This window comes from Oryctolagus cuniculus, chromosome 16 (assembly GCF_051225735.1).
Source record: "Oryctolagus cuniculus isolate XC-2025 breed Fujian yellow rabbit chromosome 16, ASM5122573v1, whole genome shotgun sequence".
In the NCBI taxonomy this organism is placed as follows: Eukaryota; Metazoa; Chordata; class Mammalia; order Lagomorpha; family Leporidae; genus Oryctolagus; species Oryctolagus cuniculus.
Genome location: NC_142882.1, coordinates 50314996 through 50338138, shown reverse-complemented (window position 1 = coordinate 50338138; position 23143 = coordinate 50314996). Strand labels below are relative to the sequence as shown.

Here is a 23143-nt window from a genome sequence, read left to right as displayed (position 1 = left end):
GAATAAAAAAATAAAAGAAAAACAAAAGTCTCTACTCCTCCTAGAAGCAACTGAATATACCAAAGACTAAGACCGACTCCTTCCCTCTATACCCCTCCTTCCTGCTGCCCTGTTTCATGGCTCCAATCATGGTCTGGTCACACCTCCTATGTCCAAAAGACAACGTCTCAGGGGCTGGCACTGTGGCGTAGCTGGTAAAGCTGCTGCCTGCAGCACCAGCATCCTATATGGGCCCTGGTTTGAGTCCTGCCTGCTCCACTTCCAATCCAACTCCCTGCTAATGCACCTGGGAAAGCAGTGGCAGATGGTCCAAGTAATTGGGCCTCTGCACCCATGTCGGAGACCCAGAAGCAGCTCCCGGCACTAGACTGGCCCAGCTCTAGCTGTTGTAGCCATTTGGAGAATGAGCCAACAGATGGAAGACATCTCTGTCTCTCCCTCACCTCTGTCAACTCTGCCTTTCAAATAAATAAATATTTTAACAACATCTTCTGCAAGAGCTCTGGCTTAGTATCTGGTTCATAGTCATGATCACCCACATAGTGTGCCTATCACTGTGTGACTATTCAAGGGAAAGAACACATAGGAAACACCAATAGATATGGGTTCTTCATTAGTATTTTTGCCTCACCATGTAAGAAAACATAAACCCAGAAAAACAGGTTAAACAACTATCCCAAATCACCCAGCTGGAATATAGCAAAGATTTGAACCAATGTTCATATTACGTCTACTCTAACGTTAGTTTATAACAACAAAGTCATCTATAATCTCTGTCTCTCTTGAAAGACTCGAAAATGCACATGTACCTAGTTTAAGACAGTGGATGGAGCTTTGTACTGATCTTCTTTGCCATGCCAACTCTTATGGAAATGATGGAAAGATAGACATTAAAAGAAAGAATGAATTCAAAAATCATGTTGGAAAATAAGAAAAAATATAATGTGCAAAAAAGAAAAAAAAAATGAGGCATTGGTGGGGCGGGGTACCATGCTGTAACAGGTTAAAGTGTTACCTGTGACACCAGCAACCCTTATCAGTGTGCCAGCTCAGTCCCGCCTACTCCATTCCTGGTTCAGCCTCCTGCTGACATGCCTGGGAGGGCGTTGGAGAATGGCTTAGGTACATGGGCCCCTGCCGCCCACATCGGAGACCAGGGTGGCGTTCCAGGCTCCTGGCTTCTAGTTTTTTGTTTTGTTTTGTTTTGTTTTGTTTTGTTTTGTTTTGTTTTACAGGCAGAGTGGACAGTGAGAGAGAGACAGAGAGAAAGGTCTTCCTTTGCCGTTGGTTCACCCTCCAATGGCCACCGCGGCCAGTGCGCTGCGGCCAGCGCACCGCTGCTGATCCGATGGCAGGAGCCAGGTACTTCTCCTGGTCTCCCATGGGGTGCAGGGCCCAAGCACTTGGGCCATCCTCCACTGCACTCCCTGGCCACAGCAGAGAGCTGGCCTGGAAGAGGGGCAACCGGGACAGAATCTGGCGCCCCGACGGGGACTAGAACCCGGTGTGCCGGTGCCGCAAGGTGGAGGATTAGCCTAGTGAGCCGCGGTGCCGGCCTGGCTTCTGGTTTTAACTTGATCCAGACCTGGCTTTTGTGGCCATTTGGGGAGCTGCCCAGTGGATGGAAGAGCTCTCTCTCCACGTTTCTCCCTCTCTCTCACTCTGCTTTTCAAATATACAACCAAACAAACCCTGAGGCGTTAAAGAAAGTGATAAGGAACCTAATGGGTAAAAATTAGCAAAACAATTCACACAAGGAGAACTACGAGTGACTGTAATGAGTATATTCTCCTTAACAAGGACCAGAAGCCCAAGATAGAACAACAGTGAAGGAAGGATTCTGTTCTACTGGCTTCATCGTGCCTTGTCTCCTGTGTGTTCTGTGATTTCCGTCTGTGAGTTAATGTTCTTCAGAAATACACAGTTTCGATTACGACATTATTCCCAAAGGACTTCTGTTTCTGCCCAATTTATAGGTTAGGACCCACCTGGGGCCACTTTAAAATAAGTTACTGGCATGAGGCTTTCAGGATATACAAGTAGTAAAAGGTCATCTTGTACACTTCTAAGAGGGACAGCTTTGGGTTAGAAATTTACAAGGGATAATTTTCCATCTCTTCCCATTGCCAAGGTGGAGAAAGAAGAGTTTCCCCACTGTAGCACTACCTTTTTCTTTCCTGTTCATTTTTTAAGCTCATTTTCTCTTAAACAGAAAGTATGGGCCCTTGAGGGTCTAGCTTCAGACAGGAATCTACAAAGATGACATACCTGGAGCCACAGTCAGCCTTGCCCAAACTTTGCATATTTAATCGTCAGTTAAGCCCATCAGGTTCTAGCAGGTTCTAGCAGGTTCACTCAGGAAGAAAATCAGTATTGGTGCCCTTTGTTTCCCTGAGCTTTTGCCTTTTAGTACACTGACTTTGGTCAGCCCAGTAATACATCACAAAAGACATTTGAAACATATTTTAACTAATGCATTTTGTTGTCTTTCAGTATTTAGACAGCCAATTTTGTATAGTTCCAGAAATAAAAGTTCAAGTTCTTATTATTCTATTTCTATTTTGGTTAATCATCTCTTAAAAATATATCTATTTATAGGCCGGCGCCGCGGCTCACTAGGCTAATCCTCCGCCTAGCGGCGCCGGCACACCGGGTTCTAGTCCCGGTCGGGGCGCCGGATTCTGTCCCGGTTGCCCCTCTTCCAGGCCAGCCCTCTGCTGTGGCCAGGGAGTGCAGTGGAGGATGGCCCAGGTGCTTGGGCCCTGCACCCCATGGGAGACCAGGAAAAGCACCTGGCTCCTGGCACCTGCCATCGGATCAGCGCGGTGCGCCGGCCGCGGCGGCCATTGGAGGGTGAACCAACGGCAAAGGAAGACCTTTCTCTCTGTCTCTCTCTCTCACTGTCCACTCTGCCTGTCAAAAAAAAAAAAAAAAAAAAAAAAATATCTATTTATTTATTTGAAAGGGGGAGGGTAGGTCTTCCATCCACTGGCTCACTCCTCAAAGAGCAACAAGGGCCAGAGCTGAGCAGATCCGAAGTCAGGAGCTTCGTTCAGGTCTCCCATGCGGGTGCAGGGGCCCAAGGAGTTGGGTCATCTTCTACTGCTTTCCCAGGCCCTAGCAGAGAGCTGGATCAGAAGAGGAACAGCCAGGACTTGAACCAGTACCCATATGGGATGCCGGCACTGCAGGATTAACCCGCTATGGCAAAGCACCAGCCTCTAAGGATTCTTATCCACAGAGAACTTGTAATCAGTTAAGATTTGTAAGAGTAGGGCCAGTGATGTGCTATAGCACTGACAAATGGTACCAGCATCCCATATGGGTGCTGGTTTGAGTCCTGGCTGCTCCACTTCTGACCCAGCTCCCTACTGATGTGCCTGGGAAAGCAGTGCAGAATGGCCCAAATCCTTGGGCCCCTACACCCATGTGGGAGATCCAAATGAGACTCCCGCCTTCAGCCTGACCCAGTCATGGATGTTGTGGCCATATTGGGAGTGAACCAGCAGAATGGAAGGTCGCTCTCTTTTGTTCTCCCTCTCTCCACTTCTCCCCGTAATGCTTTCACATAAATAATCTTAACAAAGATCTGTAAGAGTGTAAAACAACGAAACATCTAAACATATTTTGAGGAGGACAACCAAAGACAAAGTAGCACAGGAGAGAAGAAATGCCCTACGTGTGGGAGCCATTAGCTATCACAAAATTAAATTTCCATTTGATCTTAACAGTTTTTTTTTTTTATTTAATGGTAGTTACATTTATTTTGGAAAAAAAAGTTGGCAAAATAACACATTATAGGTTATTGCGTGCCTAAATAATGCAAAAATGAGGTTGTGAAGGGAAATCAGGCACAGGAAAGAGCTAAGATCCCGAGGGTGTCACAGAGGAGCTGCAGGCCGCATCACAGACAGGCATGAGAGAATTCTTAGGGGGCTCTGGAGCAGAGAAGTGGTGACACAAATGACATGAGGAAGACGACGGTGGTGCCTGTCCCAGCTGGAAATGAGACTGCAAAGAGAGGACGCACATACATAGACCCCCTCTTTCTGCCTCCTCAACACGCTGTTTGGATTCCACTGCAGGTCCCCAAAGCTGTAGGGCTTTTCCACGTGTCTTGATATTTGGTACAGGGTTCTCAGTCTACGATTCTCTTCTCCTACCTGTGCACCTTTCAAATGCCCACTCATCTTTTCATGTAATCAGGTCTAATTTTTCCCATAACCCGATCCAAGTTTCCACTGTGGAATGGATGACTCCTTGCCCAGTATCCTTGTACAATGCCAGTGGCACAGCATTTCTTCGACTATTTACTGGTCTGTCTTTCCCTAGGAATACGTAGTTTGCTAAGTATTGGGTCTGTTCCTCATCACACCTGGAATCTGCAAGCCCCCAGCACAATGCCTGGCACACAGCAGTGCTCAGAGAGGTCTATTCAATGCCTGGTAGGATACAGACAGACTCCACTAGCACAAGTGGTCTCTGGGGAAAGAGACTTTGAAGTCACCCGGGTGGGAGAGAAAACTGGAAAAGCTGGGGATATAGATTTAAATAAAAAAAGTGCCTGTTCCCACAGGTAAGAATTTCAGAGCCAGCTTTCTTGGGGTAACAACTACATGTATGAAACATGATTTGTTAAATCCTTACAGATCATCTTAAATTTCCTTGGCCTTTTATGCTAATGCTGGAGTTATATGATCAGTTTTATAAGGCCTAATGGAGAGAACATATTTAGTCAATATTAGTATGGGGTATGAGTTTGGGGAAGTTCTGAAATCACACATCTGTGAAAGAAAAGCAATAAATTATTTTGGCCTAATATGTCAAATAAAGACAGTGCTGTCAGTAAAATCTGTTTCTAAAATCAAAGACCTCAGGAGTCCTCACTGATATCTTACAATCATATAGGGGGGTGGGAATCATGATTCAAATGTATCAGTCTTTGGAAATTTCAGATTACCCAAATATATAATGGCATTTCCCAAAGTCCACAGAAAAATGGAAATAAAAGATAAGTTCATTGAGGTGCAATTGTTTTTTTTGTTACCAGGCATAGATTAATAATACACTTTCCATGAAGTTTTTGGAGACTCACATCAAATTTTCTGCACCTGAACTGTAGCTCTAGAAAGTTGAAATTAAAGCTCAGAGAATATGCATTTCCCTGATAAAAACTCTAGGTCTTCATAATAGAGCCAGAGCCTTAATAACAAGGATTTTACTTTAGTGACATCCAAGATTTTCCACTACATTTTCAATACATCAGACACAGCTGCAATTATATTTATGTTAAGAGTTGCAGTTTGTCAAGTCGGTTATTAGATTGTTCTAAATGCATGTCTGGGTAAATTTTGGTTTATTAAACAATTACAAGTTGTCAGTCACTCTAAGTGGATTTACTTGGTGACTGGTATGATAAATAGTGCACTCAGCGGTTAGAGATTAGAAAGTTAGTCCCCCTGAAGTAGGTCTGGTACCATTTAAGCTGACAGGAGTAAGCTCGTGATGAAAAAGGAGACAGACACCTTCGAGGCAGAGAGTGGGTGTTAAAAGAGAAGGAGTTTGGGAAGTTCTGAAATTATTGCTCTGGGAAGAAAAAGCGAAAACTAGAGAGAAGGAGAGCCAGTGGAATCGGGCTGGTGACTGCACTCTCGTGAGTGAAGAGACAGGAGCCCTGGGATGCCCTGGTCTCCCCTGGGCCCATCCGGGCTTGGCCAAGAGACATGATGGCTGCATCTGATCTTTCAAACATTTAAAGTGAAATGGAGACTCCTGGCTCCGGGAGAAATGTCTTCTGTGATCCTGTTAGAATGTTCTGGAAAGTGCACTGTCCCAAGCAGAATGGCGGCTACTGAGAAAGCCTCAGATAACTCCCTTTGGCTATGCCCAGGGCATGGTGATCCACACTGCTGGGATGGGGATGACTCAGGGACCATGGATGAATTCTCTCCTTTTGAGTAGTTGGATGTATATTAGAAAAACTAGAGATAGCCTAGGAAACGCATGATTTTATAGATGCTATTACTAGAGAGTGGTCAAGTGAATTTAAAATCTATTTAAAGAAAAACATTCAGTGAATAAAGTGATACACAGACAGGGCAGCCATACTCAGGGTCTTTTGCAAATTACCGAAGTTAGAGAAATGCTGGCATAGAAGAAAAAAGGGGTAATGATCCTCAGGTTTACGACAAAGCATGTGGTCATAAGTCAGCAAGTGGACAAAACAGATCTAAATCCACCAAACTGGTAGGCCAAAAGTCTTACTTCTACTGAAGTTGCTTGTGTCTTGGGTGGAGGTGCCATGAAATGGAAATTTAGAGATATCACCAAGAAGACTTCAGTACCTAGTAATTTCATGGTGAGCATATAGAAGCCCTAATAGACAAAACCAGAGAAGATCCTTACCACGACACACTGCAGTCAGATTTTCCACAGTAACACACAAAGAAAAGATTCTAAAATTTGCACGAGAGAAATGCCAGATTACTATCAGAGGATTTCCAGTTAGACTCACAGCTGACTTTTTTTTTTTTTTTTTTGACAGGCAGAGTGGACAGTGAAAGAGAGAGACAGAGAGTAAGGTCTTCCTTTTTCCATTGGTTCACCCTCCAATGGCCGCTGCAGCCAGTGTGCTGCGGCCAGAGCACTGCGCTGATCCGAAGGCAGGAGTCAGGTGCTTCACCTGGTCTCCCATGGGGTGCAGGGCCCAAGCACTTGGGCCATCCTCCACTGCACTCCCGGGCCACAACAGAGAGCTGGCCTGGAAGAGGGGCAACTGGGACAGAATCCGGTGCCCCGACCAGGACTAGGACCCAGGGTGCCGGTGCCACAGGTGAAGGATTAGCCTATTGAGCCACAGCGCCAGACAACACAGCTGACTTCTCATAAGAAACCCTACAGGCTAGTACAGAATGAGGAGACATAGTCTTAAGTCCTAAAAGAAAAAACTGTTAACCCAGAATACTGTACCCTGCAAAGCTTTCATTTACGGATGAAGATGAAATAAAGACCTTCCATAACAAAGAGAAATTGAAAGAATTTGTCACCGCTCATCCAGCCCTATAAAAGATGCTTACGGATGTGCTACACACAGAAACACAGAAACATGGTCATCATTACGAGAGAAGGTAAAGCTAGAAAATCTTCCAGTAAAAGTACAAAGGAAATTCAAAGTAAACAATAGGAATATTTATGGAAAAATGGCAGGGCAAAGTCATTACTTATTGATAGTCACCTTGAATGTAAATGGCCTCACCTCTCAAGTTAGAAGATACAGACTGGCAGAATGGATTAAACAACAAAACCCATCTATTTGCTGCCTACAAGAAACACATCTCAACAACAAAGATACATGCAGACTGAAAGTGAACAGATGGAAAAACACATTGCATGCTAATGGAAAGCAAAAAAGGGTAGTTGTAGCTATCATAATATTAATCAACATAGACCTTAACACAAAAACTGTTAAAAGAGACAAAGAAGGGAACTATGCAATTATTAAGGGATCAATTCAACAGGTAGATGTGATTATAATAAATGTCTATGCAACTGGCTATTTAATGGATCTAAAGGGAGACATAGATTCTAATACAATAGTAATGGGAGACTTTAACACCCCACTTTCAGCAATGGATGGATCAACCAGATAGAAAATCAACAAGAAAACAACAGAGCTAATTGATACTATAGACCAAATGGACCTAACAGATATCTACAGAACTATTTAGCCCTCAGTTGCAGAATACACATTCTTCTCACCAATGCATGGAACTTTCTCTAGAATAGACCACATGCTAGGCCATAAAGCAAGTCTCAGCAAATTAAAAAATTAAAATTATACCATGCATCTTCTTTACCACAATGGAGTGAAGCTGGAAATCAGCAACTTAAAAATCTCTAGATCATTTGCAAACACATGGAGACTGAATAACATGGCTCCTGAATGAACAGTGGGTCATAGAAGAAATCAAAAAATTTCTGGAAACAAATCAAGACAATATTATATTTAAACATAGAATAAAACAAAAGCAGTGTTAAGAGGAAAGTTTATAGCAATCGGTATCTACAAGAAGAAATTGGAAAGGTACCAAATAAACAAGTTATCAATGCATCTCAAGGACCTAGAAAAACAACAACCAAACCCCAAATAGGAGTTGTAGGAGAAAAGAAATAATTAAAATTGAGAATAAATAAACAAAATTGAAACAAACAAAAACAATACAAAAGATCAGTTAAAGGAAGAGCTGATCTTTTGAAAAAATAAACAAAACTGATACATCATTGGCCCAATTAACCAAAAAAAAAAAAAAAAAAAAAAAGGGAGGGGGGAGAAGACTCAAGTCACTAAAATCAGAGATGAAAAGGAAATGTAATAACAGATAACACACAAATTAAAAGAATCATCAGGAATTACTACAAAAAGCTCTATGCCAACAAATCAGGAAAACTAGAAGAAATGGGTAGATTCCTGGACACACACAATCTACCTAAATTAAGTCATGAAGACATGGAAACCTAAACAGACCAATAGCCAAAACAGAAATTGAATCAGTAATAAAGACTCTCTCAACAAATACAAGCCCAGGACTGGATGGCTTCATTGCTGAATTCTATCAGATATTTAAAGAAGAACTAACTCCAATTCTCAAGTTACTCAAAACAAATGAAAAGGAGGGAATCCTCCCAAACTCCTTCAATGAATTGTGCATCACCTTAATTCCTAAACCAGAAAAAGATACAACAGAGATACAGAACTATGGACCAATTTAGCTGATGAACATGGATGGAAAATCCTCAACAAAATATTGGCTAATCAAATCCAACAACACATCAGAAAGATCATACACATGGACAACCTGGGATTTATCCCTGGTATGCAAGAATGGTTTAACATTTGCAACTCAATGTGATACATCACAGTAACAAACTGAAGAACAAAAACCATATGATTATCTCAATACATTAAGAGAAAGCATCTGATAAAATACAACACCCTTTCATAATGAAAACTCTAAGCATTTAGGTTTAGAAGGAACATTCCTCAACACAATCAAAGCAATTTATGACAAACCCATGGTCAGTGTCCTGTTGAATGGGGAAAAGCTGGAAGCATCCCAATTGAGATCCGAAACCCGACAAGGATGCCCACTTTCACCATTGTTATTCAGTGTAGTCCTGGAAGTTTTGGCCAGAGACATTAGGCAAGAAAAAGAAACCAAAGGGATATAAATTGGAAAGGATGAAGTCAAACTATCCTGCAGGAGCCCACACACTTGGGCCAGCTTCCATTGCTTTCCCAGGCCACAAGCAGAGAGCTGGATTGGAAGAGGAACAGCTGGGACTAAAACTGGTGCCTGTATGGAATGTCAGTTTGGCAGGCAGAGGCTTAGCTTACTATGCCATAGTGCCAGCCCCTAAGAAAGAATTTTTAATGTCAATACCATTCACAATAACGACAAAAAATATAAATACCTTGGAGTAAATTTAACCAAGGATGTCAAATATCTCCATAATGAAAATTATAAAACATTAAAAAAGAAATAAAAGACACACAAAATGGCAAAATCTTCCATGTTCATGGATTGGAAGAACCAATATCACAAAAATGTCCATAATACAAAAAGCAATATACAGATTCAATGCTAGTCCAACAAGATAATAAGGACATTCTTCTCAGATCTAAAAAACTATGCTGAAATTCATGGAAACACAAGAAACCCCGAATAGCTAAACTAACGTTATGCAACAAAACAAAGCCAGAGGCATCATAATACTAGATATCAAGACATACTACAGGGCAGTTATACTCATTACAGCCTGGTACTGGCACAAAAACAGATATGTAGACCAATGGAACAGAATAGAAACTCCAGAAATCAAGCCACACATGCACAACCAGCTTGTTTTTGACAAAGAATCAATCCCTGGAGCAAGGAAAGTCCCTTCAACAAATGGTGCTGGGGAACCTGGATCTCCACATGCAGGAGTATGAAACTAGACCCCTACCTTACACCTTACACAAAAATCCACTCAAAAGGGATCGAAGACCTAAATCTATGACCTAATACCATCAAATTATTGGAGAACATTGGAGAAACTGTACAAGACATGGGTATAAGCAAAGACTACTTGGAAAAGACCCCAGAAGCACAGGCAATCAACGCCAAAGCTGACAAATAGGGTTATGTCAAGCTGAGAAGTTTCTGCCCTGCAAAGAAATCATCAACAAAGTGAACAGGCAACTAACAGAATGGGAGAAAATGTTTGCCAACTACAGGACTGATAAAGGATTAATATCCAGAATTTATAAAGAGCTTAAGGAATTCAACAAAAACAAACAATCCAGCTAACTAGTGGGCATAGGACTTGAACAGGCATTTTTCAAGAGAGGAAATTCAAATGGCAAACAGACACTGGAAAAAATGCTCAGGACCACCAGCCATCAGTGAAATGTAAATCAAAACCACAATGAGCTTTCACCTCACTCCATACAAAAAAAAATCAACAAACAACAAATGTTGGTGAGGATGTGGATAAAAGGTACCCTAATCTACTGTTGGTGGAAATGTAAACTGGTCCAACCACTGTGGAAGACAGTGTGGAGATACTTCAGAAAGCTGAATATAGACCTACCATATGACCCAGCCATCCTACTCCTGGGAATTTACCCAAACCAAAAGAAATCAACATATGAAAGAGTTATCTGTACCCCATGTCCATTGCAGCTCAATTCACAATAGCTAAGATATGGAACCAATCCAGATGTCCATTAAGTGTTGGTTGGATAAAGAAATTGTGGTATATACATACTCTGGAGTAGAGTACTACTCAGCTGCTGAAAAAAAAATGGAATCCTGTATTTTGCAACAAAATGGGTCTAACTGGAAACCATTATACTTAGTGAAATAAGCCAGTCTCAAAAGAAAAATAGCATGTTTTCCCTCATCTGGGGTAACAAAGTACACGAAATGTAATGTATTGGAGTGAAATGGACATTTTGAGATTCAATGACTGCTTTTCTTCATACTATTTGTTGAACTCTTTTACTTAGTGTAGGGTTAACCTTACAATCATTAAGTAAAGTGAAAATATATCTTTGTAAAAATTAAGAGCGGGAAGAGGAGAGGGAGGAGGAAGAAGGGTTGGATTATTGGTGGGAGGGAGGGTAGGGAGGGAAATATCACTAAGTTCCTAAATCTGTATATATGACATACATGAAGTTTATAAAAGTTAAATAAAATTTTAAAAAAAGAAACAGAAGCTGATGATCAGATTCATTTAGCAGGTAATCTATGTGAAAAATACTTACGTTCCTTTTTTAATCGTGTTCCTGCCAAGCAATGGATTCAGCACAGGATCTACAGTTTCTTCAAGGTTTTCAATTAAGATGACATCACCGAAGGCCAACGCAGCTTCAATGGCATTCAGAAACCTTCCAATGCAGTCAAAGTTGAGATTACAACATATAAGTGAGCACATGTTCAAAATTACTAATGTGATTAGAACTATATAATGTATATATTTTAAATGGGACAGACTCAAGAGATAATTATTTCATGAAGTAGGATTCTTCTCTAGCTAGATGACAGAAAAATTAAGGATCAGATTTTAGGATAAATTTTTTTTTTTTTTGACAGGCAGAGTGGGCAGTGAGAGAGAGACACAGAGAGAAAGGTCTTCCTTTGCCATTGGTTCACCCTCCAATGGCCGCCGCGGCCAGGATAAATTTTTTTAAAAGATTTATTTATTTATTTGAAAGGCAGAGATAAACAGAGAGAAGGTGAGAGAGAAAGAGATCCTCCATCTACTGGTTCATTCCCTTAATAGCTACTGGGACTGAGCCAGACCAAAGCCAGGAGCCAGGAGCATCGTCTGGGTCTCCCATGTGGGGGCAGGGGCCCAAGGACTTGGGCCATCTTCCACTTTTTACCCAGGTGTTTTAGCAGGGAGCTGGATTGGAAGTAGAGCAACTGGGACTTGAACCAGCATCCATATGGCCTTTAAGTTCAGTCATGTAAAATGGTGAGCTGTTGTTTTACCTTACTCTCCTCACCAAAATTACTTTTCTACAGTCAGACAAGCAGGGCCTACATTTATCTATACAGCTACAAATATTCTTTATTTCACTATACATGTGAAAAGAAGATGGAGGTGTCTAGTTTTGTCCCCTTGCCATTGCAGTCATTTGGAGAGTGAACCAATAAGTAGAATAGTCTGTTTCTTTTTTTTTTTTTTAATTAAAAAAATTTAAGCAATTTATTAATAACAGATTTTCAGGGTCATAGCAAATGCATGATGATTTCTACAACACAATTCTTATCCATTCTCATGTTAATGTGATATTAGTACAGAGAGAATAGATTCAATGGAGTGTTATTTATTTGAAAGAGTTAGAGAAAGAGCAAGGTCTTCCATCACTGGTTCACCCCCTAGATGGCCACAACCGTCAGGGCTGGACCAAGCCAAAGCTAGGAGCTTCTTCCAGGTCCCCCATGTAGGTTGCAGGTGCCCAAATACTTGGGCCATCTTCTATTGCTTTTCCCAGGTGCATTAGCAGGGAGCTGGATCAGAAGTGGAGTGGCCAGGATACAAATTGGCACTCATAAGAGATGCTGGTGTCACTATGTCGCAACATCAGCACCATCTTTCTGTCTCTCTACATCACATATAAATAAATAATTTTTTTCACGTGTGACCTGTGAAACTTGAGGAGGAAATTAAATTGGGGCCAGCACTGTGGCACAGTGGGTTAAAGCCCTGGCCTGAAGCGCTGGCATCCCATATGGGTGCTGGTTTGAGTCTCGGCTGCTCCACTTCCAATCCAGCTCTCTGCTATGGCCTGGGAAAGTAGCGGAAGATGGCTCAAGTCCTTGGGCCCCTGCACCAGTGTGGGAAACCTGGAGGAAGCTCCTGGCTCCTGGCTTCGGATCGGCACAGCTCCAGCCATTGCGGCCATCTGGAGAGTGAACCAGCAGATGGAAGCCCTCTCTCTCTGTCTCTACATCTCTCTGTAACTCTGCCTTTCAAATAAATAAATTAAATTAAATTAAATTATCTTCAGGCATCCAATGTTGGGATTTGCAGCCAGGTCAAGATCCCACAATAATATATATTTAGAAACATGACTTCTAAACATTATTAAGCCAATACCTGCAGTTGGCTATTCTTCTGTTACCACGTACCAAATACTTTGAAGAAGGGTCATGTCATGTTTCCATTCTGTGCCCAAAGAAATTTCTATATTTATACACACATTTTTGCTCTCACACACTATGGTTGTTCTACCTTTCAAACTAATTTCTGCTTCAGGAAGTTGGATGCCAACAAAAACACCCTTTCAACAGAGAGCACAGGCAGATAAACAAACAGCGCCAATGTCAGAGCTCAAAGTGGCAAAGAGATCTCACAAATGCCCAGAGGTTCGACACATCAGGCCGGGCTTCTACAGCCTGTCAACAGAGTCGGACTCCCAGAGTTCACATACCCCTTCTGGCCCACATGTGTCACTTTCAGGTTAGCACCGTAGTGATTCTTAATCCACTTGATCCCCTGCTGCTGGGGGTCTATCATCAGGGGCCAGCGCTCGCAGTGGGTAAGGATGGTGGCATTTTCCGTGGACATTCTGTCACTGGGCAGCCCTTCGTTATTCCAGGCGGCAACTGTGGCGTCATCCATCAACATGGCAATCACGTCCAGGCCTTTGGTTATTGGGATGGAAGTCTTTAGAAAAAATCAAAGCAGAAGGCAATCAACCGGCAGTTTGGTAGAGGAAGTCTCCATATGACAGACAAGAACACAAGAGACCAAAGCCAAGAGAAGATGGATCCACACTGATGCACTGAGGACTCATAGAGACACCACATGACTCTCACCATGAACTACAACTTGACCCGGAAAACCCAACACTCTACCTCTCAGAATTCCACCAAGTATGGGATTAGACATCTGGTTTATTAACTGCAACTATGTGGGTTCACCTGAAAGGGACTTTGCACTGTACTTGAGTGTACAGCTACTGCACGGAGGTGAGAATTCAGACACCAGGAACAATGGGAAGACACCAGCAATGTATCTGCCCAGGGAGCACCATGCACACAAGCAAGGCTGAAATACAGTGCCGGGATTAGGCATTTCTTGTTTATTTTTTCAGGCCAGCACTACAAAGAGATGACTCTGGGATGGGTCAATGACATCTTTCCAGGCCGCTGGGGCTTCATCAGCGCATCTGTTGTCCTGTGGGACCTAGACTATAGCCTCAGTCCCGAGAGTGAGCTGCCCGTGCCTTGGCTGCACTGCCACGCAAGGTGCTGTCTCCTTTGAAAGAGAGAGACTGAGACTGAGATGGAGAGAGTGGGAGTGGAGCAACGGAGGACCGACTTTCCAAATAAAGCAAAAGAGTGTGGGAAAGAATTCATCCATCCACTCCTTGGGTCACCAAGCCCCAAACATTTATTGAGTACCTACTGCATGCACAAAACATTGTCTAGAGACACCAAAAGAAGCAAGATGAATGAAGAGCTAGCCCCATGGTTTGGAAGGGAGCCAAGATGGAAACATGACTACGTGAGAGTGCAATAGGTGTTCTACTGTGGCCAGCAGGGGGCGCTGCAGCAGCAGCAGGACATTGGTTTACTGAGAGGTCACAGAGCTTCAGCAAACAACAAACAAAATGCTAAAAAGATTCCCATAGTAGGGCTGGGATGCAATTTGATATCAATATAGGAAAAGGAATACACTATTCCATTGCCCCTAACTACAATGTTGTCTAAAGAATAAATCAAGGGGCGCTGGTTCAAGTCCTGGCTGTTCCACTTTCAATCCAGCTCTCTGCTGTGGCCTGGGAAAGCAGCAGAAGATGGCCAAGTCCTTGGGCCCCTGCACTTGAGGGACCTGGAAGAAGCTCCTGGCTCCGGATTGGCGCAGCTTTGACTGTTGCAGCCATTTGAGGAGTGAACCCACAGATGGAGAACCTCTCTCTCTGTCTCTGCCCCTCTATAGCCCTGCCTTTCAAATAAATAAATAAATATTAAAAAAAAGAGAGAGAAACTAAGATGTTTGGCCTAGCAGTTAAAATGCTAACTGGGACGTATAGAATAATATCTAGGTTTAATGCTAATTTCTGGCTCCTGGCTTCAGCTTCCTGTTAGTGCAGTACCAGGTAGGCTGCAGAGATGGCTCAAGCAATTGGGTTCCTGCTACCCACATGGAAGACCTGGATTGAGTTCCAAGCTCATGAGGTGGGCCATAGCCCAGTCCTGGCTGTTGTAGGCACATGGGGAATGCCATTGATGGCAGCATTTTCTTTCTCTCTTTGTTTCTCTCTGCCTCTCATATAAGCAAAAACTGAAAAAAAAATTTTTTGAAACATAAGGCAAACCTTACTTCCTAGCGATATGTACAATGAATCCAAGTATCTGACAAGATATAGTTTCCTTGAAGACATTATGATTTGTCTTTTAGAATAAGCATCTTCTATGAGCCAGGGGCATCTTTTCCTACTTTCTGCTCAATACAAATAGCTTGAAACAATTCAAGGCTTTTTAATAACCTTGATTTCTGAAGTTAAAAGGACTAACAGAAGCAGAGCCTACAAGCCACACGCCCAAATTTAATAGCTTGAACTGGTTGCGCGTCTACTCTGTGCTGAGCAGAGTGCTGGGGACCAACACACAGCAGCGTCCCCTTTCTCTTCTCGTCAGGTTGACTGAGTAGAGGAAATAGGAACAATGTAGTTCATTTGGGAGAACGTCATAAATATTGTGAGTGTTTGGAGTCAGACTTTCACAGCAAAAATTGCTGGCTATTTTCTGTACCACACTGCATTCAAACAGGGAGTTGTGTGACCCCATATAGAACTTGCTTACTGAATAAAATATTTTTCGAGATTTATAAATATAAGCCTTGCTTTCACAATTTTTTTAAGATAAATTACTTTGGGGTGGGGGTGGGGAGAGGAAGAGAAGGGGGGAGAGAGAGAGAGAGAGCAAGCAAATGCTCTTCCATCCTCTGGTCATTTCCTAAAAGCCTGCCACAGCTGGGGCTGTGATGGGAGGGAGCTGAAGCCAGGAGCCAGGGCATCAATTCTGGTCTCTTAGGTGGCAGGGACCCAAGTACTTAAGCCATCGACACTGGCTCCAAGAGTCAGTGTGTGTGTGTGTGTGTGTGTGTGGGTGTGTGTAAAATATTTAAAGATTTATTTATTTTACTTGAAGTCAGAGCTACACAGAGAGAAGGAGAGGCAGATACAGAGAGAGGTCTTCCATCCTCTGGTTCACTCCCCAATTGGCTGCAATGGCCAGAGCTGCACAGATAGGAAGCCAGGAGCCAGAATCTTCCCTCGGGTCTCCCACACTGGTGCAGGGGCCCAGGGACCTGAGCCATCTTCTACTGCTCTTCCAGGCCACAGCAGAGAGCTGGATCAGAAACAAAGCAGACAGGACTCGAACCAGTGCCCACATGGGATGCCGGCACTGAGGGCAGCGGCCTTACCCACTACACCACAGTGCTGGCCCCAGAGTCACAGCATGTTAGCAGGAAGCTGGAGTCAGGAGTTGGAAACAGGAAGCAAACCCAGGCACTCTGAAGGGGGACATGGGCATCGGACCTCAAGTCTGAATGCTACCCCTGCACCATAAATTTTTAACAGGTGTAGGCAGAGGAAAATGAACTTCATTTCATACATATCATCTTAAAAAAAAAAAAAAAAGCAAACTCTCGTCCCCTGTTGCAAATGTGCTTCTTACATGCCCTCCAGCATTTTAATCCTGTTTGGACCAAATTCCCTCACTCCCTCTTGCTGCTTTCTGTCTCGGGCAAGGACTTCCATCCCCAGGCTGCACAGGAGGATCACACGGGAGCTTCCGAAAGCTGCAACAGGCTTTCCAGGGCCCCACGCAATGAACCAGCCTTCAGCAGCAGCGATGCAATTCACAAGTTCTCTCCCGCATGACTCCAAGGTGAGGCTGCAAGAAGCGCTACCCTAGCACCCGCCTGTGCTGGAGGGCCTCTGTCAGTGGAGACAGTTCACTCTGCTAATGTTCCCACGACTGGGAAACAGAGGCCATTCATCCGTCTGACTCCCCTGCAGAGCCTGCCTACCGCCATGTGGAACGCTCCACCTTTAAGGACCATGGCGTGCAGCTACAGAGCCGTCTTCTTGTAGGTACTTCCTCTTAACGACTTGTTTGCTAGTCCTTTCTGTCTTGCCGAGTGTGATTTCAACTCGTGACCAGCTCAATGCCCACGTGGATGACAAATGCACTGACTGTGATGTCCTTCAGGACAAAGAACCACCTTTCATTCCTCTCTAGCACCCTGGGGAGAAGGGATCGGGGGAGACACCACTGCCCACCCCTGGCTTCATCTACACAGCTCGCTCCTGCCCAGGATGTTGGCATGCCTTTGAAGGGCATAAGATGTGTTGTTCTAGACCTTAAACTATTTCACCACTGAAATCTCCAATTCCAAACTCAGTTCTTTGCCATGGTTGTCTATACCTCTCTTGCATCTTTCAATGCGACACTCAACTCTAAGCAACAGCATTAGGACACCTGTCACATAACGTAAAATTTGTCACTTTAGGCCAGCACTGTGGCTCACTAGGCTAATCCTCCGCCTTGTGGCACCGGCACACCGGGTTCTAGTCCCGGTCGGGGCGCCGGATTCTGTCCCGGTTGCCCCTCTTCCAGGCCAGCTCTCTGCTGTGGCCAGGGAGTGCAGTGGAGGATGGCCCAGGTCCTTGGGCCCTGCACCCGCATGAGAGACCAGGAAAAAGCACCTGTCTCTTGGCTTCAGATCAGCACGGTGCACCGGCCACGGCGGCCATTGGAGGGTGAACCAACAGTAAAAGGAAGACCTTTCTCTCTGTCTCTGTCTCTCTCACTGTCCACTCTGCCTGTCAAAAAATAAATTAAAAAAAAATTTGTCACTGTATCCACTTAATATTTTTTGGTTTATTTATTTGAAAGGCAGAGGGAGAGGGGGAGGGACAGAAAGAGAAGGAGGGGGAGGGATACTGACAGATCTCCCATTTGCTGGTTTATTTCTCAAATGCATGCAATACCTGGGGCCGGACCAGGCTGAAGCCAGGAGCTCAGGAGCTCGCTCCAGGTCTCCCAAGTAAGGTGGTAGGGGCTCAGGGATGTGAGCCATCACCTGCTGTCTCCTATGGCAAGTATTAGCAAGACATCGGAATTGGGAGCAGAGCTAGGACTTGAATCCAGGCACCCTGATATGGGATGTGGGCTTCACAAGCAATGTCTCCTCCACTTCCCCAAACACCTGCCCCTTTGTTGAGGTGGATTCATTCTGAGAGGAGGAGCGTGGTGGGGGCAAGAGGCGTGGAGTCACCACACAGACCCCGGGAGCCGGGTGAAAGCAGCCCAGAAGTGAGCAGCCTGAAGACTCATTTATTTCAGTTGGTATAGCAGCTTAAATAGCCAAGGCAACCAATCTGGTCAAGGGGCGGTTTATGCCCTAACCAATCACAGCCTGTTGCTAGGCAGGCTCTGTTGCCTGGTGGGTTTCAAAGCCATTCCTGAGTAACTGACGCTGGCTTGCCAGCGGCCATCTTGGCATGGTCTTCTTATTCCACCACAGCCCTTTATCTACTTTGCAAGTGTACAATGCAGTGGTATTTAGGACATCCACACTGTGGGGCAACCAGCACCATCATCTACCTTCAGAACTTTTTTGTCCCCTAAAACCTGAACTCAGTACTTATTAAACAATAACTCCCCTTCCTGTTAGGTTGGAAGATAGAAATCAGCCCACATATGTGAGTGAGATCTACAGAAAACAAAGCACCTGCAGAGAGAGCCTTGGAAGCTGCCCAGTATTTTACACTACAAAGTCCTGCCCATACCCCAACAATTTAAAAGTGGTCCCAGGAGATTCCCCTCTGCCCAATGCCAAGTGAACTACCTAGTCTGATCACACTGGGTAGTGAAACCTTGGGAGGAAGTGTACTTATTTCACACCCAGCAAAACCCTGGTCCAGAGAACAGAGTTGGGGGAGGGAGAAACGGTAACCTGGATCCCATTCCCTACAAGCCCCAGTCCAAAGGCAGACTGCACGCTCAGCACTCTCCTAGATGCTGCCCGCCCTATCCGGGGTATTGCTCTGAGCTCTCACAGTCCAAATGACTGGGTGCTCTCTCTCAGGTCCATCTGGAGAGGTGCCCGTCCGTCTTGATGGATGCCCTGTCTCACTGAATTTCACTACCTTGCTTACCACCACTCTCTCTCTCATGCCTGGATTCTTTCTTGTGAGCAGCCATCTCCACTAACAGTCCCTCTCTTTCCCAGTTTCTGGTAAACACATTGGCTTCTGACTCCACTTTATAGACAGTCAGACAGTTTTCATCCTTTTGCACTTGGCTGATCTCAGCATCGTGTCTACGAGGTGCATCTCTGTTGTAGCATGTTTCATTTTTAAGGCTGAAAAATACTCCATTGTATGTATATAATACATTTTTTAAAAAATTCATCTTTCCCTAAACACTTGGTTGCTTCCACCATTAGGCTATGGTGAATAATGCTACTATAAATGTGGGATTACAAGTATCTGTTCAAGTCTCCACTTTCACTTCTTTGGGGGTATATATCCAGAAGTAGAACTGTTGGATCACATAGTAATTCTATGCTTCATTTTTTGAAGAGTCCCACCATGTTTTCTCAGCTAACTTCTGGCTAAACTCCCATCTTAATCCAATCTACACTGCACCTCCCATTCCTTAATGACTCTTCAGCTCATCCCATGGTATTCCTTGCCTCCTTCCTTTCTGGTTGCTTGAAAACCTGTTGCCCTGGTTGGATTCAACCATCTCTGGCCTCTCTTTTTATTTTTTTAAACATTTATTTATTTTTGAAAGGCAGAGTTAGAGACAGACAGACAGACAGAGACAGAGACAGAGACTTTCTATTCATTGGTTCACTCTTCAATGGCCAGGGCTGGGCCAGGCTGAAGCAAGGAGCCAGAGGCTTCTTCCAGGTCACCCACTGGATGGCAGGGGCCCAGCCACTTGGGCATCTTCTGCTGCTTTCCCAAGCACATCAGCAGGGAGCTGGACTGGAAGTAGAGCAGCCAGGACTTGAACCAGTGCTTACACAGAATGCTGGTGTCCCAGGTGGTAGCCTAACCTGCAGTGCCACAACGCTGGCCCCTCCCTGTCCCTCTTTTTAATCACAGCTTTTGAATGTTGCTTATAAAAGCTTTATTACTACGACTCCAACTCTTTTCCAAATTCAACTTGTGTTTCTCAAATCTGCGTGGCAACATGTAACAACTACTCTTCTATTGCCTTTAGGGTGTTATTTTTGATGCTTTCACTGCTCTCCTCCAACTTGTCTGGATTCCAGTTCTCTTTATCATTGTCCAGCAGGCAGTGCCTCCTCCTACCAGCGGGGGGCGCTGTATCCACTTCCCTCGCACTCCAGGGTAGGCTCTCCTGCTCCTCTTACCCAAGCGCCATTCCCTTCCATCCATGTTGGATGGACCCTGTCCTCCCCATCTACTGATCATCACAGCTCTTCCCCTCTTCCCATGGGCAATTTCCTCTTCAGTTCTTCACCCAAAATACCGAAACAGGCTCTAGACACAGCCTTCCTGAAAGAACCAGCTGGGTCTCTCACTAGGCACTTCTGGCCACCTCCTTCCCTTCACAGTCCAGGGCGACAGTCTGTCTTCTGCCTCTGCTGCCTCACTTTCTCGTTACTGCCCAACAGGGCAAGCTGGCTCCTGGCTCCCTGCACTGCCGTGCTGACCTACGTCCTTCATGTTTCCAAGTCTGAAGCCCCTCCCAGTTCTCCTCTCACTTGTCTCTGCAGCTTGGACACCTCTCCTGTCCCCCAGGACTCCACTCTCCCCTGTGGCTTCTCCAGGCCCACTTTCCTCTGCCCCTCGCGCGCACAGGTCAGCACGGAATCGCACCCTGTCATCCCCCCCCCCCCCCAGCCACCGACGTGCTCGGATGACTGCCAAGTCTCATCTGCCATCCAACAACTTTCTCCTCCAGCTCCCTGCTGCTTCACAGCACTTGTCAGTTCCAGAGATACCTCACTGTCCTAGATACAAGCCAAATCCTTCCTCGTTTCTCCCAAACCGGTTTTGGTCTCACCACTGAGACCACTTCCCTACTGAAACACAATGTAGGTTTTAGACCATATCCACTTAGTTCAAAGACATGCATGGATACTCTTGGCAGTACCTCAAAGTAGTCAATTGGGAGTTATCATAGGACTCAGCAAATTCCACTCCACGTGCACCTGAGAAAAATAAAACCTATGTCCGCTCAAGAGAAAAAAAAAAGCGTACATAATCATTTGAATGTTCATAGAAGCAGATTTATAATAACCGAAAAGTGCTAATAACTCAAATGTTCATCAACTGACTTGTGGATAAATGCAATATGGTACATTTATATTACAGACTCTTCTAGTTGTCTGGGGGACATCCTAACCATAATACATGAATAAAGGAAATAATATCAAAGACGGTGATAAATGCTCTGTTAGAACAACAGTGCCTGCTGGGGTGGAGGAGACACGTGGTGGGGCGGGGCTCTCACTGCATTCAGGGTGCTAACTCAACAAACACTTGAGGATGGAACGGAGTGAGGCTTGCTGGCGGCCTTGGAGACAGGCACTTCAAGGCACAGGAAACACCCAGGGCCAGGGGCTCAAGGAGCCATGCCTGGTACATTCAAGAAAGGTAGCCAGAGTGACAGAAGCAGGGTAGTGAGGAAAAGAATGCCGGGAAGGGGATCAAGAGAGGCAACAGGGCTGAATGATGCAGTAGTTAAACGCTTCTGTAGGATGTGTATAAGGAGTTGTGCTGACTGTAGTAATGGGAGGTCCTCTAAGGATCTGACCACAGAATTACACTAATCCGACTTGCATTTGGATAGACTCACCCTGGCTGCTCTACTGCAAGGTGATCGGGAAGAGCAGCAGCCAATGTCAAAGCAGGGAAAGCTCTCGGGAGGGTTGCACAGGGTCCAAGCAAGAGCTAGGGCTCTGCTCCAAGAAGGCACCAGCAGAGGTGGTGAGAAGTGGTGAGGTTATGAAGTTATTTTGATAGGAAAGTCTATAGAACCTTCTGGATGGACTGGACATAGGTGTCAGAAAAAAGAGCTAGATTTTTAGCCTGAACTCACACAAGGATGGAGTTGCCATTGAACAGGTCAGGGATGCCTCAGAAGGAGACAGCTTGGGGGAGGCCAAAAATTGCTTGGAGGCACTGTACCGGCAGCATCCTCAGACATCCACGTGACAATGTCACGGTCTGGGGCAGAGGCAAACACATGGGAGTCATCAGTGAGGAGACCTAAAGCCATGAGCCTCGATAGATGACAAGGAAGCTGTGAATGAACAGGAAAATGCAGGGCCTCCAAGCTTGAAGTCCTGGGCACTTCAACAGGAAGACAGTGTGGAGAAGAGGAAAATACAGTGAAGTCTAAAGAGATACCGGTGAAGCAGGAGGAAGACTGTCTTGGGAACAAGTGGAAAAAAAGCGCTGGTGGCCGGGTGGGGCCATGAGTTGAATCAAGTGGCCCCAGCCCCAGACTCCTGGACTTAACAATGTGGAGATGAAATCTGACATAAGCAGTTTGCTGGAGTGTGGAATGACTCCAAGAATAGAGGGAGAGCTGGAAGTGAGGGCAAATGGTACAAAGAGCTGGCGAGCCAGGGAGTGACAAGTTTCTTGGTGTGTGTGTGTGTGTGTGTGTGTGTGTGTTTTGTTAATGGGAGAAATAACAACGTGTCGGATGCTGGTAGGAAAGACCTAGTAACAAGCTAGCAGAGAGGAAAATACTGATAACGTCAGACTGAAAAATCACTCGAGAATTGTCCTGGAGGAAGTAAAAGGGGAGGAAACCTAGTACACAACCGACTTCGTTGGCTTCACTGTCAATTATTCCTCCTAGAGCGTAAGAGAGAAGGCAGAGCTTGTGAGTACAGAGGCTGGCGGGTGCTGGATGAGTTGTGGGAGTTTGTGAATGTCGTATATTACTCATGTCACAGATGTCTCCATCCTTGAGAAACCTTCTATTTCCCCGGCAGAAACACTTCGCTGTGATTATTCTAGTTTTAGAATACATCTTACAACCCCGAAGGGCAAGTGCCTCTTTCTGTTCTGTTTTAA

At 44.7% G+C, this 23143-nt stretch overlaps 1 protein-coding gene across 3 annotated transcripts in view; it reads right to left on the bottom strand.

Moving 5' to 3' along the window:
- The window catches only part of DNAH11 (dynein axonemal heavy chain 11), a 365338-nt gene that overhangs the window by 70194 nt on the left and 272001 nt on the right, over positions 1-23143 (bottom strand). For all 3 annotated transcript variants that reach the window (XR_016222511.1, XM_089315357.1, XM_089315358.1), the window contains 2 exons: positions 13484-13719; positions 11309-11431 (listed from right to left, as the gene is read on the bottom strand). Coding sequence is in view for 2 of the 3 variants with exons in the window: in XM_089315357.1 (XP_089171483.1) it covers positions 11309-11431; positions 13484-13719 (359 nt within the window). In the remaining variant the exon portion in view is untranslated. The remainder of the gene's footprint in view (positions 1-11308; positions 11432-13483; positions 13720-23143) is intronic.